Genomic DNA, 27,701 nt, shown 5'->3' on the forward strand with positions numbered 1-27,701 from the left:
CTTTCAAATATGGGTGTTTTTTTTTACCTTTAAACAACCGCAGTCAATAAAAATGAAAGACTGATAGTTTTATATTTGACGCATAGAACGCATTTAAGCTGGGCCTTAGCTGTACCCCAATGGCTGATCTGGGACTGGATGCTTTGGAAGACTGGTCAGCTCACATCCCCAGACATATAATGCAACCTTACTACAAGGATGTTCTGCCTCTTCTTGATGGTTATTTGAAAAGCTCTACATCTACAGGTACCTACAGGCAAAAAATTGTTAGTCTTGAGGGAGAGGAAACTAATTTTTATGTAGTTACATCTAGAGATACGAATGTGACATACTTCTCGTCTATATTGTGTGCTTCCTGCGGTTGGAACAATATAACTTCTCTTACACACCAAAATTTACCTTTTTCTTAAACTATAATTTGTTTGCTGCTGCTGAACAGTCACTAATTGTAGCCATTTCATATGCCACTTCTCTGTGATTTGTCTTCTGTATCCTTAAATCAGCTTGGTTTTCACTAATAGAGACTTATTTTCCTTAATAAAGATTTTAAGTGAAAGAATAATTGTCACATCTTAAAAATAAAAATGGGCAAAACCAGGGTGGGTTTTTTTAAGGAAACTATGCATAGGTCCATGAGGTGCAGGTACTAATATTAATACACAGTTTTTTTTGTTCATCAGCTGAATCCCAGAATAATTGGGAAGTAAGGAAACTTTCTCGAGCAGCCCAGAAGGGATATAATAAAGTTGTGATACAGCGTTTAAGAAAAGCAAAGACTTTTTCATTGGTAAGAACACTGTTTCTTTTTAGAGTTAAATGTCACTTAATCAATCCGCACTGTTTCTCTTCCTTCTTCGGGTATATACGTTTTATCTGAGGGTTATTTCTGCTTTAGATCGGTTCAATGAATCCCATTCTACAGTGTGGCTCGAAAAGCTGTTAAGTCTGCACAGCTGGAAAGATGTCATATTCTAGGGTGAGAATTGGAATGAAGCAGGGAAAGGGAACCGAAGAAATCCTGTGAGTCAGCATCACTGCTAGACTGATATATTAGGGAAACAAAAATTTAACTCCTACACCTAAAATCAGGTCCCAGCTCAGCAGTGGTGCCGTGTGCAAATACCATTTTGTGGAAGTGTAACCTTTTTTTTTTTTTTTAATTATCTTGTGGATAGGTTCCTAGTCTTAGATGTCAAACATACTGATTATTTTGACTAGGGCTTCTCAAGTAGCTCAAAATAAGTGTAGTTTTATTTGTATGTTCCAGTGTGCAAACTGACTTAGAATAAACGTTTTTTTTAGGCGTGAAACTAATAGTTACTCTCATATATACATATATAAATATATATATATATATATAAACCTCTTTCCAACCTAGTGGTCTTTAAAAAACAATAAGTAAATTTTACATCCCATAAAGGCTGCTTATGAAAATCAATTGGCTGCTTACATATAGGTACAGGATCTAGACTTTAAGTTCTGGGATCAAACCAAATGAAAAAGAGTAATTTTTACTTCAGATTTCTTTCCACTTTTCAGACTATTATGTTATTCTGTAGGTATGTGTTACCTGTGATGATAAAATTTTAACCTTTACTTGAGAAACAGCAATTGAAAGCCCTTAAAATGTGATGAAAATGCTTTCCGGTCTTCCCCTCTTCTGCATGTTGAACCAAAACTGTTCTCTTGTTTGATGTGGTTCTTCCCCACACGTTCTTCATTTTACCTTCTTCATCCGTACGTTAATAAGTGCCATAAACCCTTCATTTACTATATAAACCAACTTATTTCTGTATAGTAACTCTTCCTTCACTAATATAAATCTGTTGAATTATTTAGGATGACAGTCCCTCCTTGGAAGCAGTAAGGACTAGAGTGGCACGCCTTCTTGGATCTTTGGGAGGGCAGATCAACCACAACTTAATTACAGGTGAGTGCCCTATCAGTGTAAATAAAAATATTTACATGCCTCTGCTGTCTCTCTTGAAAGTTGATTTCAGTGAGGTCTCAACATCACTTTCACTTTATGAGAATGCATGAGCTTTTTAAGGAAAGCTATTTTTTGTTGCGCTCATTTAAAACAAGATTGCTTTTTTTCAGTTCTGGAGTTTAGGAGAGCAAAGTATTCACTAACTTACAACAGAATGCAGAAAGTGTGTAGAAAACTTCCATTAAAGGCAAAAAATTATATACATCTTTGTTTATGGTTTTACTTATTCCCCTCCTTCACCCTCTGTCTGCAAAGCCATTTTAAAACTTTGCCTCAGTTTGTAGCTCTTTAGTGCTTGTTTCCACCTTTTTACTACAATGTTCTACAATTGTGCAAGTCTTGGCAAGTTCACTTATTCATTTGTGAGTTTAAGGTGCACCATGCCTTTAGTATGTCCAGGTAGTAGAGCTCCATTTGAGTGCCTCCTCAAAAAAAAAAAAAAATTTATGCTCTTCACTGTTCAGTGTGTGAATAAGCTTTATAATTTAATTATTAAATATCATAAAATCTAATTAAAACAAAAATGGAAAAGCATAGCGTTAAGTACCTGGCCATAAGATTTAAGGGATAAATTCAGCACAAAATTTAGTCAGTCTAAAAACTAATCTCATCCTATAGAAGTTTTGTTCCTTTCATTTAGTGCTTACGCTTGCCTTTACTGCCTTTACAATCAATTTTCTTTCTGCCAAGTACTTCTCTGTTGCTATTCAGAAATACTGTGTGAAGGGAGCATTATTCTCTGGAAATTAAATGCAAAGCGTGGTCAGACTTTGTTCACCAAATTAACAGATACGGGACTATAGGGAGAGAAGGGAGTTTTCCTTGGAGGATGCAGCCATAAATGGAGTTGTTTTCTGTGCAACTGCAGGAGCCTGTATGTTGGATCTTCTTGTCTGATCTGATCTTCAAGCATTGTTTATAACAGTAGAAGACAAAAGTTGCCTTATTGGTTGTCTTATTGGACATCTTAAAGAAGTATTTTAAATAACTGTGATTCAGTATCTTTATAATTGTCTCCAAACTTACCTGTATTGAAACTGGAGGCTGCTGCGGTTGTCTCCTGAAATGTCTGAGATTATTTTTTCCATGTAGCGGCTAAACGTGTGTTCAGATGTGCAAATAAAACCAGCCTTCTAACATACTTCTGGTACTTGTAACATCCAATAATTTATAAAACGTTAAAATTTTATGTCAATCTAACTGAAGTTGAAAGGTTACAGATTTTTTGACTGAACTATGGAAATACTTCCTCTATGTCTGTTATAGAAAGCTTATTTTTTGTTCTGGTCTTTTTCAAATGCATTAGCTACCTCTGCAGAAGACATGATGAAGAAATGTGTATCCTGGGACACTGAGAAGCGCCTTAGCTTTGCTGTACCGTTTGCAGATATGAAGCCTGTCATCTACTTGGATTCATTCTTGCCTCGTGTGACTGAACTGGCTCTTTCTGCAAGTGACAGACAAACAAAAGTATTGATGTTTTTTCTGCATCTTTTTTTATGCTAGCTGATAAGTACTGCATAAAATAGTATCTTCCTTGTTAGGAAAGACATGTTTTAATTAATTCATTGGTAGCAATGTGCTGCTTTGATGATGCTCTTTCATTATGAGGTTATTCTAGGCGTTTAAAAACTGAAGAGCAGAAATTGCTATAAGCTCTATCGGATACCATTGTGCTTTGAGAGTTAGACTTGACATGGAAATGAAAATTTTAAGCTAATTGATCTTCAGTGTTGTTTGGCCTCCTTCTCGTGCCTAGCCCATGAGCTTGTGGGCCTGGTCCAGCAGAGCAGTTAAACAAATATTTTGCTGCTTTGCTATATTGGGATGTTGATATCCAAAGACGGTCCAGAATGGAGGTTGTCCTTGAACACACGATAATGGGTGACTTACGCAGTGATGATTTTTCTCCAGCTAAATAGTGGCTGCCCATGATAGAGACTAAAACACAAGGACAAAGGCCAGTTGGAACATGTGTAAATTATTTCCTGTGGACATAATCTGTTCCTGGAGCAGTGATTTAGCATAGATTGGAATGTTTTCTCAAGTACATCCTTTGTTTTGACTCATTCTCTCCTGACTACAATTTTGTCTTCTCTGTGAAAGTAATGGATGCATAACCAAAGGGATTTTTAAATTTCAGGTTGCAGCATGCGAGCTGCTACATAGCATAGTCACATATATGTTGGGGAAAGCATCTCAGATGCCAGAAGGACGTCAGGGTCCCCCACCCATGTATCAGTTACATAAGCGAATATTTCCAGTACTGCTTCGTCTTGCTTGTGACGTAGACCAGGTAAACAGATTCATTTATAAGCGTTTTAGCTTGTTTAGAATACATCTAAATTCGGGAATGAATGTATAATTTTATGTGGAAGTTATCCTGTTAGAAGTTATCCTGACATGTTGCCTTTTTGTATGCTGAAATTCTATTTTAGGGATAGTTTTTCGGGATTTTGCGAGGGGGGAGGGAAGGGAAGGGGGGATGTAGACCTTTTCAAAGACTTCAATAATAGAGCGTAATTCAGAGTAACTCAGAGGAATGTACAAATACATGAGGATTTCAAGATTGAAGATCCATTCCAAGAGTTTGTGGTGGTAGCTGTTCTTTACTGCTGTATTTAATTTCCATATTTTTCTTTTCCTGTAATAAGTTAATATGAGATGAAATTGATCATGTCAGTATTGAATGAGTTCAAAGCTACAATCCACAAGAAAAGCATTTGGGAGAGAATTTGTAGCTGCCTCATTGATACCTAATGATGATATATTTAATTCAAACATCTGAACTTGGTATTTCTCCTCCTTTACACAAAACAGAATAGACACATAGGTTCACCTCCACTGAAACGACAGGTCTTGTGCCTTTTCAAACTGCTGTTTGGACCCAGCTGTCCAGATTCTATTTTTAGACCAGAGAGATTTGTGTTCTGTTAAAATATACAGGAAACTACGTTACCAATTTAAGTGAAACCCTTTTTGCTGGCATATGGCTGAATGTAAACCATAGGTAAATGATGTCTGGCTTGGTCCAAACCAATGCATACAGGCATACACACTGTATTACAAGCAAGTCTATTTAATGGTTCTTTCCTTTATGTTACCATATGACAGTAGTTGATCAGGTTGACTTACAGGTAGAATTGTTGAAATCCAGCAAGTTAGAATAATGTATATGGTAAAGATTAAGAGAGATTTTAGATCAAAATACAACTTAAAACCAAACTTCCCTGTTTCCCTGGCTGTATATTGGCATTTCAGTCCATAGCATGCAATGTTTTTTTTGTCTATCTCAGAGGGTCTTACTGAAAGTAGGCTTGCAGATCATTTAAGACCAGTTGAATAGAAAGCAGCCAGCCAGATTTTTTAATTTTCTTTTAAATCCTTGATATGGAAATGTAATATGAAGCGGATTATTAATTTTATAGACCTTTTTTGAAATAAGAGGGTTTTTTTGGTTATTACATATTTTGAATAGCAAAATAGCATAGAAATATAGTAATCCTAGAAATGTAGTTGGCTTTTGCTCTTTTCAGGTAACAAGACAGTTGTATGAGCCTTTAGTCATGCAACTCATTCACTGGTTTACAAACAACAAAAAATTTGAGAGTCAAGATACGGTGGTGTTCCTGGAAGCTATCTTGGTAGGTCATAATTCTTTTTTTTTCTGTGCCATATGACTTTATTTTTGAACTAGCATTATTTTACTACTGAAAGAACCAGGAGCACATAAACAGATGTAATGGCTCCTTATTTGTCTGAAAGAAGGAAAGCAGATTATCAATTTTGTGATCTTTTAATGTTTCCTAACTGACATTTTGATGATGGATTTCTCTATTTCTTTGACAGTCTGAAAACACAGGTAGTGTCTTTAGGGTGCTTATGGGATTAATGAAACACTATTTTTATCATCAGTGTATACAAGGAACTACTGAAATACATAATATTTCTCCCCCCATTCTCAATGAAAGTTTCTTTTGATGTGTGCTTAATCTTCCTCTAAGCTTATTTGCTTTCACCAGGCACAAAAGTTTTAAATTTAAAACTGGCTTTTGCACTGACCTGAAGTGGCTGGAGGGAAGATAGATCAGGAGGTTTTGCAGTACTTTTCATAAATTAAAATCAGTGTTGCCACACCATTTCTAAAGCAGAGGAAACTGGGTCATTGGAAAATGAAGTGATTTACACAAGGCTTTTACACTGTTCAGTAGCTGAGATGGGAATAGAAATCCAGATCTTTGAGGCATAATCCAGTGCTGTGAGGGCTGGAAATGCTGCCCTTTCCCTTGGACAGCAATAATTTCAAGGCTTTCTTGCTTCTGGGAAAGTACATTTTTTTAACTTACAAATAATACTGTGTAAATAGGCTGCTCTAGTAACCGCAGTGAGACCATGTGTTGGTGGGGTTTTTTTCTTTCTTGTAATGAAATAATGTTGTGTAATTTCAGAGTGGCATAGTGGATCCAATTGACAGCACATTGAGAGATTTCTGTGGTCAATGCGTACGTGAATTTTTGAAATGGTCTATTAAGCAGACAACACCGAGACAGCAGGAGAAAAGCCCAGCAAACACCAAGTCTCTTTTTAAACGGTTGTATAGTCTTGCTCTTCATCCCAGTGCTTTCAAGAGACTGGGTGCAGCACTTGCTTTTAACAATATCTACAGGGAATTCAGGTGAGCAAACAGAGCTCAGAACAGTAGCTAACTTGGACTAAAGGTTCAAGGACATAAAAAGAATTGAATGTAGAACTCAAATAGTCGTCCACTGGCACTCATTCTATTAATGAATACAATAGCTGTAAAACTGAGTTACTCAGATTATTAATTTTTAATTATATTTTTGTAGTTCAGGCTTTCTGTAAGTGGAGAGTGTAGAAGTTTAAATTTCTATCACAAGTTTATGGGAAGTTACTTAGGCCTTTTAAACATGGTCAGTGAATCTTCATTGCTGTGCGTTTAGAGTGGTTTGGATGTATTTTTTTTCGTACAAACATTTTGTGTAGTTTATCTCTATAGTATTTGAATTTGGTTTTTAATTAGCATTTCACGTTCAGTGCTTCTTCTGCTCATGTTTCTCATCATATTTATTCCTGATTTTTAAAGGGAAGAAAATTCTCTGGTGGAACAGTTTGTATTTGAAGCATTGGTTGTATTTCTGGAAAGTCTAGCCTTAACCCATACAGATGAGAAATCATTAGGTAAGCTATAATTAATTAACTGTGAAATGAAGAAAAAAGCCATCTTGTTGAATCTTGGATTAAAAAAGAAAAACTAAACCAAACCTTGAATCCATAACTGGAGGAAAAGTAAATGTGCTTACTTTTGCAACAAAGTAAGTTTTATTTTTCATTACTCTTAGAGAGGTCATTTGATATCTGGTTAGGAACTCTTTGAATCAACTCCTTGCAACATATAAAGGTGGAAGATTTTGTGCTCAAGAGAAAGAACCTTTTCACACTTAGAACAATTTACAGTTTTATAGTTAAACTAAAAATGCTAGTGGTGCTTTTGATTTGAGTTCTGATTTTGCAGTTACACACTGTAAAAATGTAGCTTGATGAGAAGCTTGAAGTCTGCTCTTTCATAACAAACAAAATGCTTGAAAAATTGGCATTTCTTTATGTTCTGTGGAAGATTTCCACAATTTTGTAGTATCCTTTCCTGTTTGCCTTGTCATTCTTCTCTACAACAGTATGTAGCTGTGCGAAGAATCTGTCACCTCTTCCACAATAAGGATGATTCTTCAGTAAACTTGCTTTTCTCTACTTTTTTTTCCATGCTCTGACTTTCATCAATTAATGGTAATTAGAACATAAAGCAAAAAACTGGTGTTACAAACATTTGTTTATTTCAGAGAAACAGTTCAGGATATGACAGAAGTGGCCCTAGAAGAAATACTCTTGTGGGAAAGTTTTACAGTTTCTTTACAGTTTCCATGCGTGAGCATGGAAAATAGAATACACGGTTTTATAGCAGAGGTCTCACGGTTGGCTCAGGCCATGTTGACCTGTCTGCTATTTTATGATCTTGTTCTGTAGCCTTGAAGAATTTGCTGTAGAAACACAGAGTAGTGGAGGTGATAGACATTATCCTGTGTGTAAGTCTCTCGCACCAATTCTATAGTGATAATACCTTCATTCATTTAACCAAGTTACTAGCATTTATTTATACATGTTGATTTCTCTCTTTCTAACAGGTACCGCTCAACAATGTTGTGATGCTATTAATCACCTTAAGCGCATAATCAAGCATAAAGCGCCTTCTCTGAACAAGGAAGGAAAACGGCGAGTACCACGGTTAGCAAGTTGCCATTCTTTTGCTTGTTAAATAGTACATTTTGGTTAACAATGTAAGTAGTTCCATTAATACCTAGGAGTGAATGGGGGGTTCATCCTGTGACTGTTGCTGATAGACACCTGCTGGTATGTCTGTTGAACCACTGGTGAGAAATGCTGCATATGATAAAAAAGGGTCGCGATGGTCATTTTTTTATTCCAGCGTGGTGAGCCTCAGAACAGAGAGCTTGCTTTAGTTTGGCAAGGACAGAAGGGAAAGAAAAGCATGTGCCCCTCACAGCAGTGTTTATAAGGCTGGCACTGGTGTTACAAAGTATTTGGAGGAAACTCCTCCAAAGTTTTTTGGCATGGGGGGTGTGTGTTTTTTTTATTGCTGTACTGTTAGCAGAAGTAGGACAAGCTGCAGTGGGACGATCATTGATTAAAGAGGGGTAGTGAAAAAGGTGGAAGAAGCAAGAATGGATTCAGTGTCAGGCTGGATATGCAAGAATGGATTCAGTATTCAGTCTCCTTCTCTGGAGATGTTCAAAATCTGACTGGACGTGTTCCTGTGCAGCCTGCTCTAAGTGAACCTGCTTTAGCAGTGGGGTTGGACTAAGTGATCTCCAGAGGTCCCTTCCAGCCCCTACCATTCTGTGATTTTGGATGAAGCTCTGAGTCACCTGGTCTGATGGCATAGCTGAGCCTGCTTTGAGCAGGAGGCTGGACCAGAGACCTCCTGAGGTTACTTCTGACCCGAAATGTCCTGTGACCCTAAAGAAACAGGGAAGTGGAGTCTGGGAGTTAGCTCACTGCTGTGGCTTATGGTAGATTACGAAACTGGATAATTAGGGACAGGGGAAAACTATGTGGGCTTTTTTAAGCTTAAATCTCCATTTTTGTCTCTTTGAGTGTTACAAAGAGAAGGAAAGAGACCTGATTCTCCTTTTTAAAATTTTGCCGCAAAGACTGTGCTCTGGGGATCCACAGTACAGTAGAGAGAAGGAAAGCAGCGCAGGATGTGCTTGTAAAATAGCTCTTCCTTGTAGCGCCGATGGTTGTGGCTAGATAGGTAAAAGGACATTCATAATGCCTCTGGAACAATTTCATTTTTTTCAACTGGAGGACCATGGTGTCATGGTAGATGTCATGAGGACTGTTAATCCCTAATATTTTTGTGCAGAGGATTTCCAGCTACTAAGTCAGTGTGTCTTCGGGACGTTGTCATGTGGCTCTTAGTGCAGTGCGGACGACCTCAGACAGAATGCCGACATAAAGCCATGGAGCTTTTCTATGAATTTATTCCTTTATTACCAGGTATTGTAAGTCACAATGCACTATTATCTTTGCTTTCTAAACACTGTGCATGCCTTCCCTCTCTTTGCTGTGCAAACTATTAATTACAAGAAAAATTATTTTTGTGGTAAATGTCTGTTCACTCAGTGCTGTTAAATAGCGACTGAGTAGTTGTTCGTATTGGAAATCAAATATTGTGAGAACTGCGAGGTTTTTGGGGATTTTGTGGGCATAGAAAAGGGTTTTATTGCAAACTTCCTTCCAGCCAGGAAGGAGAACTTACAGGCCGAGAACTGCTGCTGTATCCAGCTATGAAGGCAGTGCTTGCTGACTGGGAACTAGTGGGAGCATCTCACAAAGTGACCTCTTCCTTGTGGGTAATTTAAATAGTATGATCAAGGCTAGACCAGAACCAGTAACTTCTCTGCTAGAAGATCCAGTTCAAAACACAACGTTTGGGCGGTCTGTTTGCCCAAATCCATATCGGTCCATTTGCCTCTAATTCCTTGCTAGATGGAATTGTTTTTTTCCTGGACAATTTATATGTCTGTTTTTATTTCTATCAGGAAACGTGCCTCCATCTTCTTGGCTGGCTGATGTTCTAAAAAATAGAGATGTTTCTTTCCTCATTAACAAATTTGAAGGAGGTGGCAGCGATACCAAAAGTCCGTCTGGGATCCTTTCTCAGCCAACTCTCCGTGGTATGCAGGAGCCCTTCAGTTTACAGACTGTCATGCGGTGGATGGATATGTTCTTAGCAGCACTGGACTGCTACAATACATTCTTTGAGCTGCGAATGGTCAAACCTCATGAAATATTGGGTAAGCGATTAACTGTTGCATTATGTTCATTCATGTGTTACAGAAAGCCCATCCAAGATGAGTTCCCCCATCCAAGATGCATTCCTAACTTGGACTTTAAGCTTTTTTCTTAAATGTAGAGTTGATGAATTTTACAAACCCTCCCAGAGGTTTCAGTGACATTTGTTGTACTGGAAGTGTTTTGATGAAGTAGTACATTGTTAATAGTGTATCTTAAAATGTTTCCTTTTAGTCCTAGAAATATACCTTTAAATTTCTGTCTCTGTCATCCAGTCACCAGCAACTTCTTTTACTAAGAGATAGATTTATAATTTTGGGGGGTTTTTGTTTTGTTTTGTTTTTTAATCCTTCCAAAGCTGTTTACCTGCTCTTTATTAATGTCTGGAGGGAATGATTAGAAAGCAATGAAAGAAGTCCCCTTTTCATTTTGAGCCCTGTACATGTTACCTTTCTTGAGTTCGTGATGCTTCAACTGCATCAGGTCCAAAAGCCTTGTATTGCAATTTTGGTCATGTGCATAATAATAACCTGTGTAGTCATTGGGTCTTTTAAAAAGTTCTTTTAATTATTCATGCAGGACTAAACAAAATGCTTTTTATCACTGATAGTTACTTCATATATGAAGTCTTGTACAAGTTCTAGGTAGCCCATCTGTCATAGGGCTGAATTATTCAAAACTAGGGATTTAAAATGTTTATCCTTTTTATTACACATGCCTAAGTTGTCATCATTAATAAGTGCTTGTGATGATAAGTGAGTAGAAAGCTACCCTTCACTGCCTAGAATGTTAATATTTGGAACTGGCATAGGACTTTCAGAAAATACTGGTGTGAGATGCACTGGATTTCTGTTTGTTATCTCAATTTGACTGTTTTCTTCTGAACACAAAATAATATATTTAAAAGTTGAGAGCTGCTGTTTCATTTGAACTTAGTATGATTCTTCTTAGGTGTAAATGAAAGATCCTCATTCTTGGAAGCTGTGCAGTTCTTCCTTGAGACTATTGCTTTGCATGATATCCATGCAGCAGAGCAGTGCTTTGATTGCAGTTCAAAAGGCAGCGTGTTCAGTCCACAAGAGAGAGATGTGTATAATTACAGCAAGTGTACCATTATAGTCCGAATCATGGAGTTTGTCACCATGATCCTGGAAACCTGCCAGCAGGATTTCTGGAAGGTAGGTGCTGAAGTCTGTAGTGGATAAAAGACGCAAATTTTGTATGTAGTTAAAGATTTGGTTTTTTATTGTGAGGTTAGTTTGCTGGAGAACATCATCTTTAGTGGTACTTTAATTGAAATTGATGACTAAGTGTCGCAAACTATTACGGTCTTCACATCTCAATGAAAAGAATTATATTGCACAGTTGAATTTTAGTGGCTCGTGTAGTTTTGATTAGAGAAATTAATATTTCCTGTATATTCCAGTTGTATATTGACTATGAGATTGTCATTCTGTATGGAGTACTTGCAATGAATATTTCTTGCATGACTTCTGATGGCCTTAAATGTGTGAAGGTGATAGCTGCTTAAAAGGCAGAAAGGCAGATTGTGGGAATTCTTTCTTGAATTCAGTATAATAATAGAGTCTCTCCATTTGCCTAGCTTTGGTGCAATATAAACTGTATTTAACTATATGCAGTATAGTCCTTTTGAGTCTCTTATGAAATTTACACTGCCAGGTTTAGTTCTGAGACTGTGACCATCTCTTGTTTTAAATTAATCTCTAATAGAGGAGTACATCTGGATTTCAAGGTGAAACAGGCCTGTGTGGACATAAAAGATCTTACGTGCAGTTTGATGAGACAGCATATATCCTATGTATATTTTTATAGATAACTTAATTTCTGCATATTAGCACAATCGATTGAAAGGCAGACATTTCATAAAGATAATGTCACTTAGTGAGAATAGTTACTACTCCGTGTTTTGTTTCATTTTAAATACAAGGACTAATGATAAGTTGTGAAGAATAAAATAAGGAAATCTAAATGGATTTTTAAATAAAGCTGTTATTTACTGGTTTATTCTTTCTAGCTACTTGAGAAGGAATTGCTTAATGCAAGCCTTATAGAGCTTCTGGTGATGACAGTGTGTGATCCATCACACGTAGGCTTTAACACTGCTGATGTGCAAGTCGTGAAAAAGCTCCCAGATATCTCAGTAAGACTCATGAAAGCTTTGATGAAATCTCCCTATAAGGAATCTTTGAAACTGTGCATAAAGAAAAGAATCACACTGCAGAGGTAAGTAGGGGCTTTCTGATGAGCATGAATCCAGAACAAATGCCACTCACCATGGAAATGGAAAGTAAATAATGTTGTGTACGGTTTCATGTGGAGCTCCCCACCAATGTAATGTTACTGCTTCTCTTTTCTCATTAGCTTTGAGGACCTTTGTTCTGTTGATCTGTTTAATTCAGACGCACGTTTTGATCAAGTTAGGTTTAGTGCTGTCCTTTCTGCCTGCAAGCAACTCCAGAGATCTGGCCTGCTTCATTCTGTTCTTCACAATCAGGTAACTGCTTACCCAGAAAATAATGGTGAATATTTTTATGCAGTGAAGAGCTTTTCCTGTGTGAAAGGCCAGTATGAAAACAGAGAAGAGATCAGATGCAGAAGTTGTGTAAAATGAGATCAACAGTGAAGAGCTGGTGCTGAACAGGGTCAGAAATAACTGTTTATGTTTACTCTACAAATCTGAGTAGTGCAATACTAAGGTTTGAACAATCTTCGTAATTATGTCTGTCTTTTTCCAATTTCCAGGGTCAGGACGCAACCAGAATCTACCTAAAACTTTCTTTCAGTGAGCTTCACAATTTTGAAAGCTTAAAAAATCGGGATTTACTATCCTACAAAGGAGGCATTTTTCAAATGTTTTGAACAGAGAACATTCAAAGTGATGGGGGAAATTAGAAAAGGAATACATTCTGGCTGATCAGAAGCAATATAGTGGGTCTGAGTTGCAGGAAAACAGGATGGAGAGCAGCTGGGGGATGGAGGTCTCAGCTATATTACTCAAAAGAGTTCTTTCTAAGTTTCTGATTGTAGTTGGTTATTTTACTTTGGGCAATTGAAGGAAAACAGGCTATGCAACAGCCACAAGCTCTGAGAAAATTTGTCTACTCATGAGCAAGGCTATATTTAGCAAGTAACAAAATCTTTAATTTCTGTGGGGTGTTCGTCATATATCCTCTACGTCTAAACAAAAGCTAGAGCTGGGATTGTAGGATGGTGATATTCAGGGAGCTGCATGGTTTACCTTTTCTGGCCCACCCATTCTGACTAAGCTGTTTGTTTTATTTCTGTAGTAGCGTTTGTTATCTGCAAGCAATCTGGAGGAGGATCAGAATCTTGTGACGATTTTCAAATGACTGTTGGTTTGTTCTGAACTTTGTATGCAGTGGGGTTGTTTGGTTAAAAATCTTTGTTCCTCAGTTACACAGATGTCTTGTCCTGGTATGTTTGCATTGCTTTGCAAGAAAATGACCTGGAGTTCAAGTGTTTTCATTAGCTATACAGGTGGATTGGAAGGTCTTTATGTTATTTTTTCAGGTTATATTAATTGTCACTTGTTTATTTCAACAGGATGAAGGGCCTCATTTCTCAGTTGGCTCTAAGCTTCTTTCAGTTGTTTATAAAGGTATTGCACCTGGGGGTGAAAGGATGTCGCTTCCATCGTTAGACATCAGCAGTAAGCGATTAGCTGATAGACTCCTGCAGCTAGCCTTTGCTATTGATGACCAGGTAGGATACTGTTCTCTGGTTTTAATACTGAATCATCATTTAATACTCATTATCAATACTTTTCTACCCATATTTTGGGTAGATGAGGCTGGTGTTTTATTCATAATCCTACAGAGGAACTGTAAGGATTCTTTGGCTTAATTGAGTGACAATTGTAGATAACAAGCATTTCAGTATTCTGTTTGTGCTTTATTTTTGTGCTTTCTGGTAACATAAAAGAGTTTGGAAGAAGTTTTAAAAGAACTCATGGGCTTTTATAAGAAATGAGTGGAACTTTATGTACCTGAGATAACTCTGTCTCTATACCTTAATTTTCACAGTGTGAGGAGCTAGTAAGCCTGCTGTTGAACACAGTGGTGTTATCTGTGCCATTATCAGGAGCATCCCAGAAGAACCTGATCAGTTTCTCTCATGGACAGTATTTTTACAGCCTGTTCTCAGAAACCATCAATCAACAGCTGCTGAAAAACCTGGATGTGATCGTAGTCCAGCTTATGGAATCATCTGCCAGCAATCCCCAAATGGTACTATACTTCTTTAAAAAGACAAGGTCAAATGGGAATGTTAGAAGTAACAAGTTTTTTGTTGTTATAGATGGATGTAACTGAGTGCGTAGTGGGGGAAAAAGTGCATTTGGTTGCACTTCGGATAGCGTTGCATTGATAGGTGTTTTTTAATTTTTTCGTGATTGCCTACTGGTGCTACTTTGATCTCCAACAACCTGACGTAACTTAGGCTGTCTGATGTCTCATGTCAAACTAAGTGGAAGGTGCTTACCTGTTACCTATCCTGAAGTCTATGAATTTCAGGATGTTTTTATGTAGTACTTCAGATCAAGAATGTCCTTTCAAAGCAAGTCTGCTTGTTCCTATTTACTGTGCTTTGATTTTCATTGTAGAGTGGTCCCAGAGCATGTGGACTGGATTCGTTTTGGATAAAACTAAACTGGAAAATGAACTCCAACCAGTAATAGGCATTTAGTCCACAGAACTTGAGTAGAGCTAGATCAAAGTATTAAAAAGAGAGACAAACACACACACAACCCTCTGTGACATGAAATAAATACAAAGTAGATGTCGTGTACTCAGTCTCAGCACCACTTGTTTTGTTCCATAGATTTTCTCCTGTTGGTCCACACTACTTACTTAGGTAGAGCTCACCTTCAGGTCCACAAAGGAAGTGTGTTACAATTTAGAAACCTTCTTTCAGTGTTGCTGACAAACAGAAGGGTCAAAAAGAAAGATCAGAAGTCTACTTTCCCTTTTGCTTAAAAAGATGCTCAGAAAAGTAGATTATCCTTTTAAAAACAATTGGATCTCTTTTTTATGCTTAAAGGTGTTGTTTCCAAGTTTTCTTCCTTTTCTTTTAACAAAAACCTTTCAGTCAGGTGTTAGATTCTCCTGAATCTCTGATTATTTTTTTTTTCATGATTGCCCATACCAGTGAAGAGATCCTATCATCATTTCATTTAGGATTCAAGAACCTACCTGTTGGTTTTCCTTCCAGGTTGGCAACATTCTGAACGGCATGTTAGATCAGAGTTTTAGGGAGCGTACCATACGCAAGCAGCAAGGAATGAAGCTGGTCACAGCTGTACTAAGAAACTGGAAGAAGCTTGACAGCTGGTGGGCCAAAGGTTCAGCTCCTGAGAGCAAAATGGCAGTCTTGACCCTGCTGGCAAAAGTTCTCCAGGTATGTGTTGCTTTATAAAATCCAGGTAAATTTTCTAATTCTGTAGGCATTTTATCTCTTTTTAAAGAAATGCTTTTCATTCTCATTATTTATGTTGGGTGGGGGGGAGGGGGAGGAAAGTTGGAGAATATCAGAATCTGATATCTTGCTAATTGCAAAGCACAGCAAATATTTGGATAGACAGAAATTACTAGATTTTGCTCTTCTCTCCCCCTGTCCCTCCCACCATTTTTTTTTTTTTTTTAACTGCTTTCATGCTTTAGCTTCATGTTTTCTTTCTGGAGAACTGGCACTGGTACAGGGAATAAGCTGTGAAAGTGAGCAGCCTCTAATACCGTTCTTTGTCATGTTGGCATCCAGAAAGTCAAAATGGGGGAGTTCTCCTCATATCAACAGACTGCAGAAAGATCTTTATTTCAAACACCTTTAATTTCTGTTACACTGGGGTTTGGGTCTTTTGTTTTTTCTTTCTTTATGTTGAAAAGATATTTTATCCACCTATCCTATTGGTGGTTTTCGGGAACTTGTAAAAGTAGCTGTGCACAAATATACAGAAAGATCTCTTATTGAGATATTTTTTTTTTATAATTAATTATTTTAAACTTTAATTGTTTAAAGGTAAGTTTCAGGACACAAAATGTGAGCTGTATTGCTGTATTAGCTGGCAGTGAAGTGACCAATAGGAAATCTGGCTTTAGGAGGGAGCTTAATATTTTTTTGAACTGGAAAATATGCAACAATATGATTGTACTGTGTAGCTTTTAGAATTCTTTTTGATAGTCCTTTTAAAACTAAAATCACTCTGTATGTGCTTTCTGTTAATTCGGTGTGGTTTTGGAAGTAAACAAGTCTATAGCTCATGTTTTTATTGTTCATTAATACAATGATCTCTTTGACTAGTTTAAAAAAAGAAAATCCTGATTTTTTTATTTCTTCTATTGTTCCAGATAGACTCTTCGGTTTCTTTCAATACCAATCATGAAGCATTTACAGACGTTTTTAATACCTATACCAGCCTACTTACTGATCAGAATTTAGGCTTAAATCTTAAGGTAAATTGCTCACTTCAGTGGTTTCCACACCTTCCCCAGATTAGAATGTTCATGACATTTCCTGTTATTCGGCTTAAATTTTACCTTAGTTTGCACAGTAACATGGACATCATTTCCATTTTTTTATTCTGTTCAAAATCCTAAAAATTGTAAGTCATCCTTTTTGTTCTTTAAACAGAAGGCAGCATCACAGATCTGCTTTGGTTTTAGGTGTTCCTTTTTTTCTTTGCCCTACTGAAAGGCATGTAATTTTTAGGAAAAACCTGTCAGTTGCAAGTAGTTTAGAACTCTGAAGTGTTCATCTGAGAAATGACAGCTAATCAGGCTTTTAGCACGGAGTGGCATTTACTACATGTCAAATTACAAACATATGCCATGATTTTAATGTCCATGTCTGCAAGCATGAGACCAGTACTAATGGATTAACTGCTATATGTGGCTTGGTCAGGAGGGGGAGATAAAGTACTGCGTACTGAAAGTGGAAGTTCTCAAAGAAGCTGGATCATAGGCTTTGGACTGGAAGACTAAAATTTTGTACTTATGAAGTAGCTTTGCATGGTTGCTGCTCAGTCAGTCTACCTTTAGCTAGACAGACTTTTGTACTTTCATGTGCATTCAAAATAAATAAAGTTTGGGATCTTGCTTTAGCTGCCAGGTGGTGTGTTAAATCAGTGACTTGTGTGATAATGGGTGCTTGCTTAAAAGAACAATAAGGTCTTATTGAAAGCCATGTCAGCCATGAGATGTTAATTGGTTTTTAACTCCCATCAGCAGTGACCAAAGCTGTTTTCTGAACTAGCACCTTAAAGATGGGCAGCTACATAGCATGTCTTTATCAGCACACTGAGTCATTGAATCAGTACACGCAGCCATTGCTGATTATTTTGTGGTTCTATTTAGCTTGCTTCGTAGACGACTTTTTTTTTCTTTTTTTTTAGTGTAAAACTACATTTCTTTTCTTCAGGGCCAAGCAGTGATAATTCTGCCGTTCTTCACTAATTTGACTGGAGAAAAACTTAATGACCTTAAGAATGCTCTTGATCAATTTATTGCTCTCAATTTTCCCATGAGGTCAGATGAGTTTCCCAAAGGAACCCTGAAGCACAATAACTATGTAGACTGCACTAAGAAGGTCGGTATTTTTAATGAATGTGTAATTAGAAGCCTAAGTGAACTATGTCTAGAAACAGTGTTTTGTAGGATCTGCAATTAAAGAGAGACTCCCAGTTCACAGAAGAAAACTAGCTTTTCTGTTTCTGAGTTACATCTTTATCCAGAAGTTTAATGTACAGAAACACATTAAATAAGCATATCCTTCTGTGCATCTGCTTCTGATCAGTACTGAAAAATAATTACGTAATTGGATGGAATTGATTTGATCTAGTGTGGCTCCTTATGTTATGTATTACTCCCTTTTCAGTTTTTAGATGCTTTAGAATTGTCTCAGAGTCCAATGCTGTTGCAGCTTATGACAGAGGTTCTCTGTAGGGACCACAGACATTTCATGGAGGACTTATTTCAAGCCAGCTTCAAAAGAATTTCCAGAAGGTGAGTTTGGTCTATTGGATTTTGCTCTTGTTCTCATTGAATTTTTGCTGAAGCAAATTTGCTTCCTCTATTATGTTGTCCATGTAGTAGTGATGATTTACACAATAAAGTTTTACATAATGGTTTTAAGTCGAATTTTGCTTTTGTCTTCACATTTCCAAAATACTTACGAAGTGAGAACAAGTGGCGCCAACTTCCATATGACACTTCCAAAGCCTAGGCAAATTTTATAAGCCTCCTGTAAATTAGCTTGTTCTGGCAGAATTCAGTTAAAGATAGTAATTGTGTGTGATACCTATATTTGCTGTCCCTGTATAACCACACAGTCACTTAAGTAGATAGCACTTAAACTGACAGTGGATTACTTTATTCAACCCCTTTGGAAATACATCAGTACATTTATTTAATTGAAAGTTTCCAGGGTGATATACTGTAGACACAAACATGCTCTGTCCACAGAAGAGGTCTTCAGTCTCTTCTAAAACCAAACATTCCAATTCATGATGGGCTATTAAGTAGTGACTATTGGAGCATGTCATTTCCCGGACAAAGTAATTTACCTTAGGCCCAAATCCCATTTTTTAAGTTTTACCTTTTATAAAATTATTCAGATCAACAGTTCATCTAGTAGTGGAACACTTGGTAGGCCACAAAAGGACCTGATAACAGTGAAGTCTCCTTTTTTCCTTCTTGTTTGCCCCCAGTCTTCACCTGTACCAGATAAATATTTTTTTAGGTTGTTCAGCAAAAAAGGGACTGAGAAAGCTAATGGTTGCTTTTAAATTAAACTAAGATGTACGAACAAGTTTACCATCTGTTGCAGAGTAAGAAGCTGAGATTTTCTTTAAAGAGCTCCCCAGTAAGTGGCAATTCAACCTGATCTTGCATGTGTTACAGGACGATAAACCAAGAGGGTATGAATGCAGACAACAAAAAACTTTAAATGTCAGGGGGTTTTGAAACATAAATGGAGTCTGGTAAAAGAGTTTTTATCTTGAGGTTTCCATCTTGTTTAGGAGCACCACTGACAAACAAGTGATACTGTTGGACACGGTTCACAAAATGTTCCAGAGTGAACACCTTCTTTCAAATACTACCCGTCAAGCCTTTATGGATCGCTCCCTCCTCACTGTCTTGTGGCACTGCAGCTTGGATGCACTGAGAGAATTCTTTAGCAAGATTATAGTGCAGGCTATGGATGCACTTAATTCCAGGTTTACAAAGGTATGAATTACTTTTCTTTAGGATTGGGGAAGGTCTAATAAAATGCTGGTGTTGGTATGTACATTTTGCTTAACTTAGAGTGAGGCACTGATTGAAATCATTTGCTCTCCAGTTACCTGTATTTTGGAGCAGAAGATTGTGCCAATTACATGGTTTAGTTATTAGTGAGAAACATTTCTTTATTCCCTAACACACTGTTGCGTTGAAGTTAATGTACGTTTGCATATCTTCTGTGTATAAAAATCAAAGTTGTAATGTTATCTATATATATCTAAAGGAGTCTGAAGTTCTGTCAAAAGCAAAAACCCAGTCTAACTTTGAAATATAAAAGCTGTATAAAATTTTAGCCTGGTCCTATGCTGTAAGAGAAGTATTCAACCTCAGTAATGAAAGCTCTTAAATTAGGTGCCTGCCTTCTAGAGAAAGAAACACCTCTAATCATTGCAAAGATCCTTTGGCAAGGAATTAGGAGCACAGATCATCCTTTGTCTATTTACAGCCTATCCTCCAATTTAAAGTATAGTTATAGCCAATAATTTTGTTGTCAGTGGAGGTCTCTGCTCTTGCTGTAGTTCTTGACTCCCATGTTTTTGATGATGTGGCTGTTTAAAGGCAGCAGGGCAAACAAGATGCTGAAAGGAGGGCCATGACGGTGATCAAAGGGCTGGAGCACCACTACAATGAAGACAGGCTGAGACAATTGGGGTTGTTCAGCCTGGAGAAGAGAAGGCTCGGGGGAGACCTTATAGCAGCCTTCCAGTACCTGAAGGGGGCCTACAGGAAAGCTGGGGAGGGGCTGTTTGCAAGGTCATGTAGCAACAGGACGAGGGGCAATGGTTTTAAACTAGAGCAGGGTAGGTTTAGATTAGACATTAGGAAGAAGCTCTTTACAATGAGGGTGGTGAAACGTTGGACCAGGTTGCCTAGAGAGGTGGTGGACATTCAAGGTCAGGCTTGATGAGGCTCTGAGCAACCCGGTCTAGTTGAAGATGTCCCTGCTTACTGCAGGGGGGTTGGACTAGATGACCTTTAAAGATCCCTTCCAACCCAACACATTCTATGAAAGGATCCATATTTAGTAATAGTTATTAAAAACAAGACGCTAAACCCAAGACTTACGTAGAGTTGCCCCCACCATGTTTCTGTTGCTGTAAACGTTGGCACCAAAGTGAGGTGCTTAAAGAAAATCATGAGTGATACCCAGTATGGTGACAGGTATGTATGTTTTGCGTACAGTTGTCATGAGTCTTAGCTGTTACTTGGTATTCTGCTTATTTCACTCTGATATCACTATAATGATTTAGGCCAATTGTAATTAAGACAACTCACCTGATAAAGAGCAGATCATAATAGTTTTAGTAACTGTATTACACAGGAACTCGGAATCAGTCAGTCTTTTATTGTCATCAGCTTTTTTCTCTGTTTTAGAAGGTAGAGGTAAGCTGAAGGCTGTTAAGTAGCTCCACAGTTACTCTAATTTCTACTAAGGAATGGCAGGATCCAGGAAATCTCTTTTTGAGCTTTTTCGTATTTGTTTCCAGTCCAATGAATACACTTTTGATACACAAGTCACCAAGAAAATGGGGTATTACAAGCTGCTAGAAGTGATGTATGTGCGTCTTTCAAAAGAGGATGTTTACTCCAAGGACTCTAAAATTAATCAAGCTTACCGTGGCTCCATGAGCGTAGAAGGAAATGAACTTACCAAGACACTAATAAAGTAAGACTATTATTTCTTTTATTTCCTTTTAATTCCTAATTAGGTTTTGGGCAGATACAATTTTTAAGTTTGCCATATAAAGCAGAAGATTGATTTGCTCAAGGATAAATGTAATCTCTGATGTAGCTTTTGATTGTACATGGAATACACAATATTGAATTTACATTGATAGAATGAACTTTAACGTAGACTACAATCTGATGTCAGGATAACTTTTGCCTCCTCTTTTTGCCATTTCTATTTGTTAAGCTTGTGCTTTTAGTTTTGTTTTTCGGTATGATTCTTGGCCTTTAATTTGTGTTTTCACAATTTCAGTTTCAGTATACTTACACTTTCACGTAGAGTATGGTTCTGTGTTGTAAGATAGGTGTTGATATGATTGACTGAGAAAATGGGATGGATTTTCATTTACATTTCATAATATAGCAGCACACCTAGTAGGTGTAATTTTAATCAACACTGCAGAGGGGGACAAAAGATTAATACTGAATATATATGCTAATTAATATTTTTAGTTTGTTTAATGTTCTGAAAAAAAATCAGATGTCTGAATTGCTGTTTTGTTTTTTTTTTTCATTTGGGTTTAATTTTATTTTACAATGCCATTTTCTATGAGGACTTTAAAGAATTTCTTGGCTATGAATTGCAGAAGTTCTATAAGTGGTTATGGGCAAAAAACCTATAAAAATTGCATCTAAACTGGTTTTCTCTGGCTGACCTATAGCATAACTTAGCATGCCAGTCCATTCATAATTTCTTGGGAAAGGACCATGAGAGAGATTTATGCGTGCATTGGAACATATCTCCATCTTGTCTGAAAACGGCCTATCATCGTTCCTGACATTAAGGACAGCCGTGTAAATACTTGAGGAAGTTGGCTTTGTCGTTGCTGAATGGTTCTGTTTCAGTGCAATATGCCCGCAGAGAACTTGAATAAGTCTTAGGTGGTTTAATGCTGATACTCCTATAATAATAAAGATCTCTTGAAGTTCTGTTGATTCACTGGTCTCTGGTTGGGGCCTTTCCTGTGCTTCCTGTAAAAAAAAAAAAAAAAAAAAAAAAAAAAAAAATACTTCTAATGGTGTTTCCTTGCCTGTTTGCATTTTAAGGTCATGCTATGATGCATTTACGGAAAACATGGCAGGAGAGAGTCAGCTGTTGGAGAAGAGGAGACAGTATCACTGTGCAGCATATAATTGTGCTATTGCTGTTATCAGTTGTGTCTTCACCGAAAGTAAATTTTATCAAGGTTTTCTTTTTACAGAAAAATCAGAAAAGGTGAGAAGCTGTTGTTGCTGTCAGAAGGCTTCCAGAGCACGAACCACAAAGTGATTTTACTTGATTGCAATAAATGAAAGAATCAAGCCTGAATGACATGCAGTTATATTAACAAACTACCCAGTGAGGCAAGAGAAGGAGTCATAGCTGACTTTCTTGCATCCTTCATGCAATATCAATTGCTGATGAAGGTTTTATTGTCTGTTTGGGAATGAATGAATAGTGATTTGTTTACCATGTTTTCCCTCCACTCTCAATCCATTTTCTAAAATATGAGAAAAAACCCTATTGTTAAGTTCTCCAGTGCTTGCAATATACTTGATTAAGAGAGAACCTCTTTATAGAGCACATTGTGCTGTGAATTCTTGTGTAGTTGAATAGCAGAATTTTCTTCAAAGTATTGATCTAGGGGAGTAAACATGCCATATTTTCTGTGTTGTACATTGATCTGGGTTTTTTTAAGAAGAAATAAAATATGTTCAGAGCAATTTTTGTTTTGTGCAGAAGTATAATTTTGCACTTTCCAAACATGCTTCAATTTGCAGAACTTGCTGATTTTTGAAAATCTGATAGACCTGAAGCGTCAGTATACATTTCCTGTAGAAATTGAGGTGAGTGGAATTTCTGGGCCTTAGGGTTCCTAAGGAAAAAATTAGTATGGCTTTAATAGTGTCACTGTAGACCAGGTCAATTCTCACATACAGAGAAAGAGAATTCTGTGGTGAATAAAAAATAGAGTACTCCTCTAATGTTTTAAAATACATTTTTCTGAGAGAAATACAGACTTGAAATTTAGAACACACCTGTAGTACACATAACTTTAATACACTTTTTAGCACACTGACTCTAGTAATGAACAGCTGTAGGAATAAGTAATTTAGCTGTTGTTCTGTAGCACTAACTATAATAATTTATAACATGGGATTTCCATTCATGTTAAATGGTTTTGATCATTTTCTGGCAGTTCTGTAAATAAACTGTAAATTAAAAAAACTAATTTTCAAACTTTATTTCTTGCTGTTTAGGTGCCTCTGGAAAGAAAGAAGCGGTACATTGCTATTAGAAAGGAGGCCAGGGATGCAGGGAATGGTGATCGGGGTATGAAAGTCATTTATGACTATGGAAAAAAATGTCTTCTTACCTTTCAGTGTTCATTGATGTGTAGCTAATAAGCCTCTACTGTAGCAGGAACAAATAAAAGCATTTAATATACTTCATCTAACAACCAATTCCCATCCACCCTCAAATTCTAGTGGCCAATAAAGGCTTGTTTCTTGTAATTCCCTTTATTAATGGTCTATTCTTTTCCCTATTTAGATGAACCCAAGTATTTAGCTTCTGCATCATACATGATGGACAGCAGTTTGAGTGAGGAAATGAGTCAGTTTGATTTTTCTACTGGAGTCCAAGGTTTTTCTTACAGCTCCCAAGATGTTACAGCTAGCAGTGCTCGTTTCAGGAGAAAGGTAACTTAGTGATTTATATGCTATGAGGAGGAAGAGTTTTATGCTTTCCAGCAATTGCATACGTTTATTGGAGTTGAGAAAGAAAAATTTCCAGTTTCCTGTATTTGTTCTACTTGCCTGAAAATGTGTTTCTCCAGAAGACAAGGGAGGAGGACTAGAGCTGTGTTCTGTTGGTCATTTTTCTTCTTCCCTTTCTCCACTGTCTGTAGCTGGAGAAAAGCAATGCCCTACCTTGGCTTTCTAAAGTCGAGTAATGTGAGTGAAGTCCAGCCTGAGTTGTAAAAACATGGCTTTTGACTTTGAGTGTGCTCAGGATTATCCTGTGATGGTTGTATTTCTGTTAGGCACCTAGTTTCCTCATTTCCCTCTTCTTTAGGTCTGAAGGCACTTGTCCAAGCTGATTGTATCGAATGTATGGATTGTATCAAACGTATGGAATAAGTGATCAAACACTTTATTATTTTTGTATTGCTGTTGTGGCATCTTGTATTTAACTGTGGGTCTTAATATCTTCCAAGACTTTAGGTTGTGTTCCTTCTGCGATCAAGAGATGTCTCATCAACAATAATGCTGATAGGATAGATAGTTGCTATAAAACAGAAAGAAAACTTGTAAAAGTGTCATCAACATTGAAGATGAAATTTGTCAAAATAACTGTTAACATTGGGAAAGATAAACTGTTTCCATGTTTTGGAGCAAGGAGGTGTTTTAGCTGCAACGACGTTAACCAGAAATGTACTTTCTATCTGCTTTGCGTAGTAGTGTTGCAGTTTCTCACTGCGAACAATTTTTTCTTGTGATTTACTCTGTGTAGCAAAAGAGAGAGCTGCTGTGGTTGCTAGTCAGTGTGAAACAACACATCCATAAAAATAGGGCTTTCCCCCGTGGAAAGTGTTAACACATTCTTTCAGCTGTGAAATGAAATAATTTCTGAGGTTCAGCTAACTCTTCCCACTTCCAGCAGTCGCCACACCTATCCTGGCAGGTAGTAAAGTCAAAGTAACATGAAGTTGACGTCTGTTGGCACAGAAAGTAAAAGATGTCCACAGTTGGTACATATATTTGGGAGGTGTCTGAACAATGCATTTGATGTATTCCTTGCTGTGCACACTGTGCGTGTAGTCAAAGCTGTACACACAGATAAGATCAGAATGACTCATGGCATTGTCATGATTTAAAAGAAAATACAGTGGTGTTATTAATCATAGTAAAATTTTTTTCAGGAGCCCACAGAATACATGGTTTTAAATGATGAGATGGAACTGGAAATGGATGAACTCAACCAACATGAGTGTATGGCTTCTATGACCACTCTGATTAAACATATGCAGAGGAACCAGATCACACCCAAAGTGGAGGAGGCCAGTATTAACCAAGAAATTGGCAGTTTTTCACTAATTATACCAAGAAAAGGGAGTCATGGTTGAATCCATTCATTTATTAATTTTCTTGGCTATGTTATAATGAGAGCTCAAGCTGGGGGCTTTTTGGCTTGGTAAGCCTGTTTGATCGAAGAAGTGAGTTGATTTTTGCTCATCTCTTAAATTTCAGGGGACGATTCCAGGAGATCTTCCTCTTTGGATGAAGTTTCTGCATGGCAAATTAGGAAACCCATCAGTACCACTAAATATTCGCCTCTTCATAGCAAAACTTATTGTTAATACTGAGGACGTGAGTAATTTTTTTTGTTATATTTTTTTCTGTTAACAGAACAGGTTGTATTATAATATCAGCCATGTTAACTCCTCTGAGGTAAAATCACATCACCTCAGCTGACGCTTTTGCGGCATTCAAATTGAGTAGTTTGCTGTGATAAAAAGGAGTGCATTCATAGCCCAAAATTCCAGATAGTGCCAATATTTTTAATGTAATACAAATACTGTTTTTCCCAAACTCTACTTCTGTAAGTAGAGTGTGTCCGCAACATGTGTCTTCTGTAAACTATAAGTAATTGATTCATTGATACTGAGCAAGAGGTATGGCTGATTATGTTTGCCATCTTTGCAGGAGCAGATATAATGGTTTTTTAATGGTCACAGATGAATCTTATGGAAAACCTTAGAGCTAAATGATGTTCTGGTTGCAGAAAGATATTAAGATAGAATAATGTGTCTTTGCCTGCGGAGCACGTTTTCTAACTCTTATTCTGGGGTAAAACATTCTCATCCTATTTCATACAGTGGTTTTAAAGTATAGTGCTTCTGTCTGAAATATTCCAAATACAAAATACAAAGAGTCTGAATTTCAGAAGTAATTCAGGAAGCTTTAACACTTGCTTAATGCTACTTTCTTAGTAAAGCTGTCTGAAATGGGAGGCTAGATGAATGGCATGCTCTTTCAAATCCTTTAGGGACAGGTTTTCTGAGCGAGAGCCGTATTATGTGGGCTCTAGTGAAATAGTTAACTTTATGTGAATACTTAGTTAAAAGTTTCTATGCAGAAGTGAGGAACGTGGTTATGGATGCTTTTTATTTTAAAGTTATTTTAAATTTTTTGTGGTTGTTGCTTCAGAGGTTAAGCAAAGTGATAAGAGGTTGACTTAGCAGTCTAATGATTATTGAATGACAAGTTATTGAACAGTTGGATAATTTGTACTTGATCACTGATTCTCCTGTTTTCCATAGGTTTTCCGACCTTATGCAAAGCAATGGCTTGGTCCATTGCTGCAGCTGGTTGTTTCTGGGAATAATGGAGGTGAAGGGATTCATTACATGGTAGTGGAAATAGTAGTTACTATCCTTTCCTGGACAAGCGTAAGCACTCCCAAAGTAAGGAAATGTGAAATTCCTTTTTATTATTATTGTAACTATTTGGTAAGGAATGAGTGAGTTTTTTATTATGCATTTGTAATGATTTGCTACATAAGCTATTTTTGAAGTTAATACCTAAAAGAAACAGTAGACTTATTTACTTGCTTGCTTTCATAAAACAAGGTATGTCTTCATGTTGGAGTCACTATATTTATTTTTGCTCCTATTCACTGTAGGGGAATATTAAGGATGAGATTTTAGCTAACAGATTGCTTGAATTCTTGATGAAGAATGCCTTTCACCAAAAAAGAGCTGTGTTCAGACACAATCTGGAAATCATAAAGACAGTTGTAGAGTGTTGGAAGAACTGTCTCTCCATACCTTACAGGTAAGCATTTAGACAATTTCTTTCTTTTATCAGTATTTCAAGAATGTGAGTGAACATTAGCAAAGGAGATGAAAAGGTAAATTCAGCTGCAATAGTAAACTTTTTGCCCTAGTGTTGACAGTAGAACTTCAGAACTGAACTCTCCAAAGGTTGTAACTTAATTTGCAAAACAACAAGGAGAGACAAGGAAAACAGGAGGTTTGCAACAAAGCAACAATAAAAACAGGAGTAATCTCTGCAAAGACTTACATTTCACTTGAAATTTGGGATGTTATCATTGAATATTGCTGCACTGTTAGTAAGACTTCTGTGATCTGCTGTGCTCCTGAACTTGTTGCAGAGAATTTGTGTGGGCTTACAATCGCTTTTTAGAATATTTTTTTTTTTTTTTGTCAGACCTCTTCATTGAAGAGAAATACTTACTTCGTTCTGAGTATATGCTTTCTACTGGTTTTGAT

The 27,701-nt window shown here is 37.1% G+C and overlaps 1 protein-coding gene across 4 annotated transcripts in view; it reads left to right on the forward strand.

Annotated features, from left to right (window-relative positions):
* The window catches only part of PRKDC (protein kinase, DNA-activated, catalytic subunit), an 85,558-nt gene that overhangs the window by 17,403 nt on the left and 40,454 nt on the right, over window positions 1–27,701 (forward strand). For all 4 annotated transcript variants that reach the window (XR_008464831.1, XM_054191228.1, XM_054191229.1 and 1 more), the window contains 30 exons: window positions 87–246; window positions 681–787; window positions 1,840–1,930; window positions 3,297–3,460; window positions 4,134–4,286; window positions 5,527–5,634; window positions 6,439–6,665; window positions 7,095–7,189; window positions 8,188–8,287; window positions 9,450–9,583; window positions 10,129–10,383; window positions 11,333–11,559; window positions 12,417–12,625; window positions 12,764–12,896; window positions 13,967–14,125; window positions 14,446–14,649; window positions 15,632–15,817; window positions 16,765–16,869; window positions 17,834–18,001; window positions 18,290–18,417; window positions 19,434–19,641; window positions 21,183–21,361; window positions 22,471–22,639; window positions 23,185–23,250; window positions 23,665–23,737; window positions 23,957–24,105; window positions 25,329–25,466; window positions 25,657–25,776; window positions 26,730–26,873; window positions 27,092–27,243. Coding sequence is in view for 3 of the 4 variants with exons in the window: in XM_054191228.1 (XP_054047203.1) it covers window positions 87–246; window positions 681–787; window positions 1,840–1,930; window positions 3,297–3,460; window positions 4,134–4,286; window positions 5,527–5,634; window positions 6,439–6,665; window positions 7,095–7,189; window positions 8,188–8,287; window positions 9,450–9,583; window positions 10,129–10,383; window positions 11,333–11,559; window positions 12,417–12,625; window positions 12,764–12,896; window positions 13,967–14,125; window positions 14,446–14,649; window positions 15,632–15,817; window positions 16,765–16,869; window positions 17,834–18,001; window positions 18,290–18,417; window positions 19,434–19,641; window positions 21,183–21,361; window positions 22,471–22,639; window positions 23,185–23,250; window positions 23,665–23,737; window positions 23,957–24,105; window positions 25,329–25,466; window positions 25,657–25,776; window positions 26,730–26,873; window positions 27,092–27,243 (4,511 nt within the window). In the remaining variant the exon portion in view is untranslated. The remainder of the gene's footprint in view (window positions 1–86; window positions 247–680; window positions 788–1,839; window positions 1,931–3,296; window positions 3,461–4,133; window positions 4,287–5,526; window positions 5,635–6,438; window positions 6,666–7,094; window positions 7,190–8,187; window positions 8,288–9,449; window positions 9,584–10,128; window positions 10,384–11,332; window positions 11,560–12,416; window positions 12,626–12,763; window positions 12,897–13,966; window positions 14,126–14,445; window positions 14,650–15,631; window positions 15,818–16,764; window positions 16,870–17,833; window positions 18,002–18,289; window positions 18,418–19,433; window positions 19,642–21,182; window positions 21,362–22,470; window positions 22,640–23,184; window positions 23,251–23,664; window positions 23,738–23,956; window positions 24,106–25,328; window positions 25,467–25,656; window positions 25,777–26,729; window positions 26,874–27,091; window positions 27,244–27,701) is intronic.

The sequence above is a fragment of the Rissa tridactyla genome, chromosome 2, assembly GCF_028500815.1.
Source record: "Rissa tridactyla isolate bRisTri1 chromosome 2, bRisTri1.patW.cur.20221130, whole genome shotgun sequence".
NCBI lineage: Eukaryota > Metazoa > Chordata > Aves > Charadriiformes > Laridae > Rissa > Rissa tridactyla.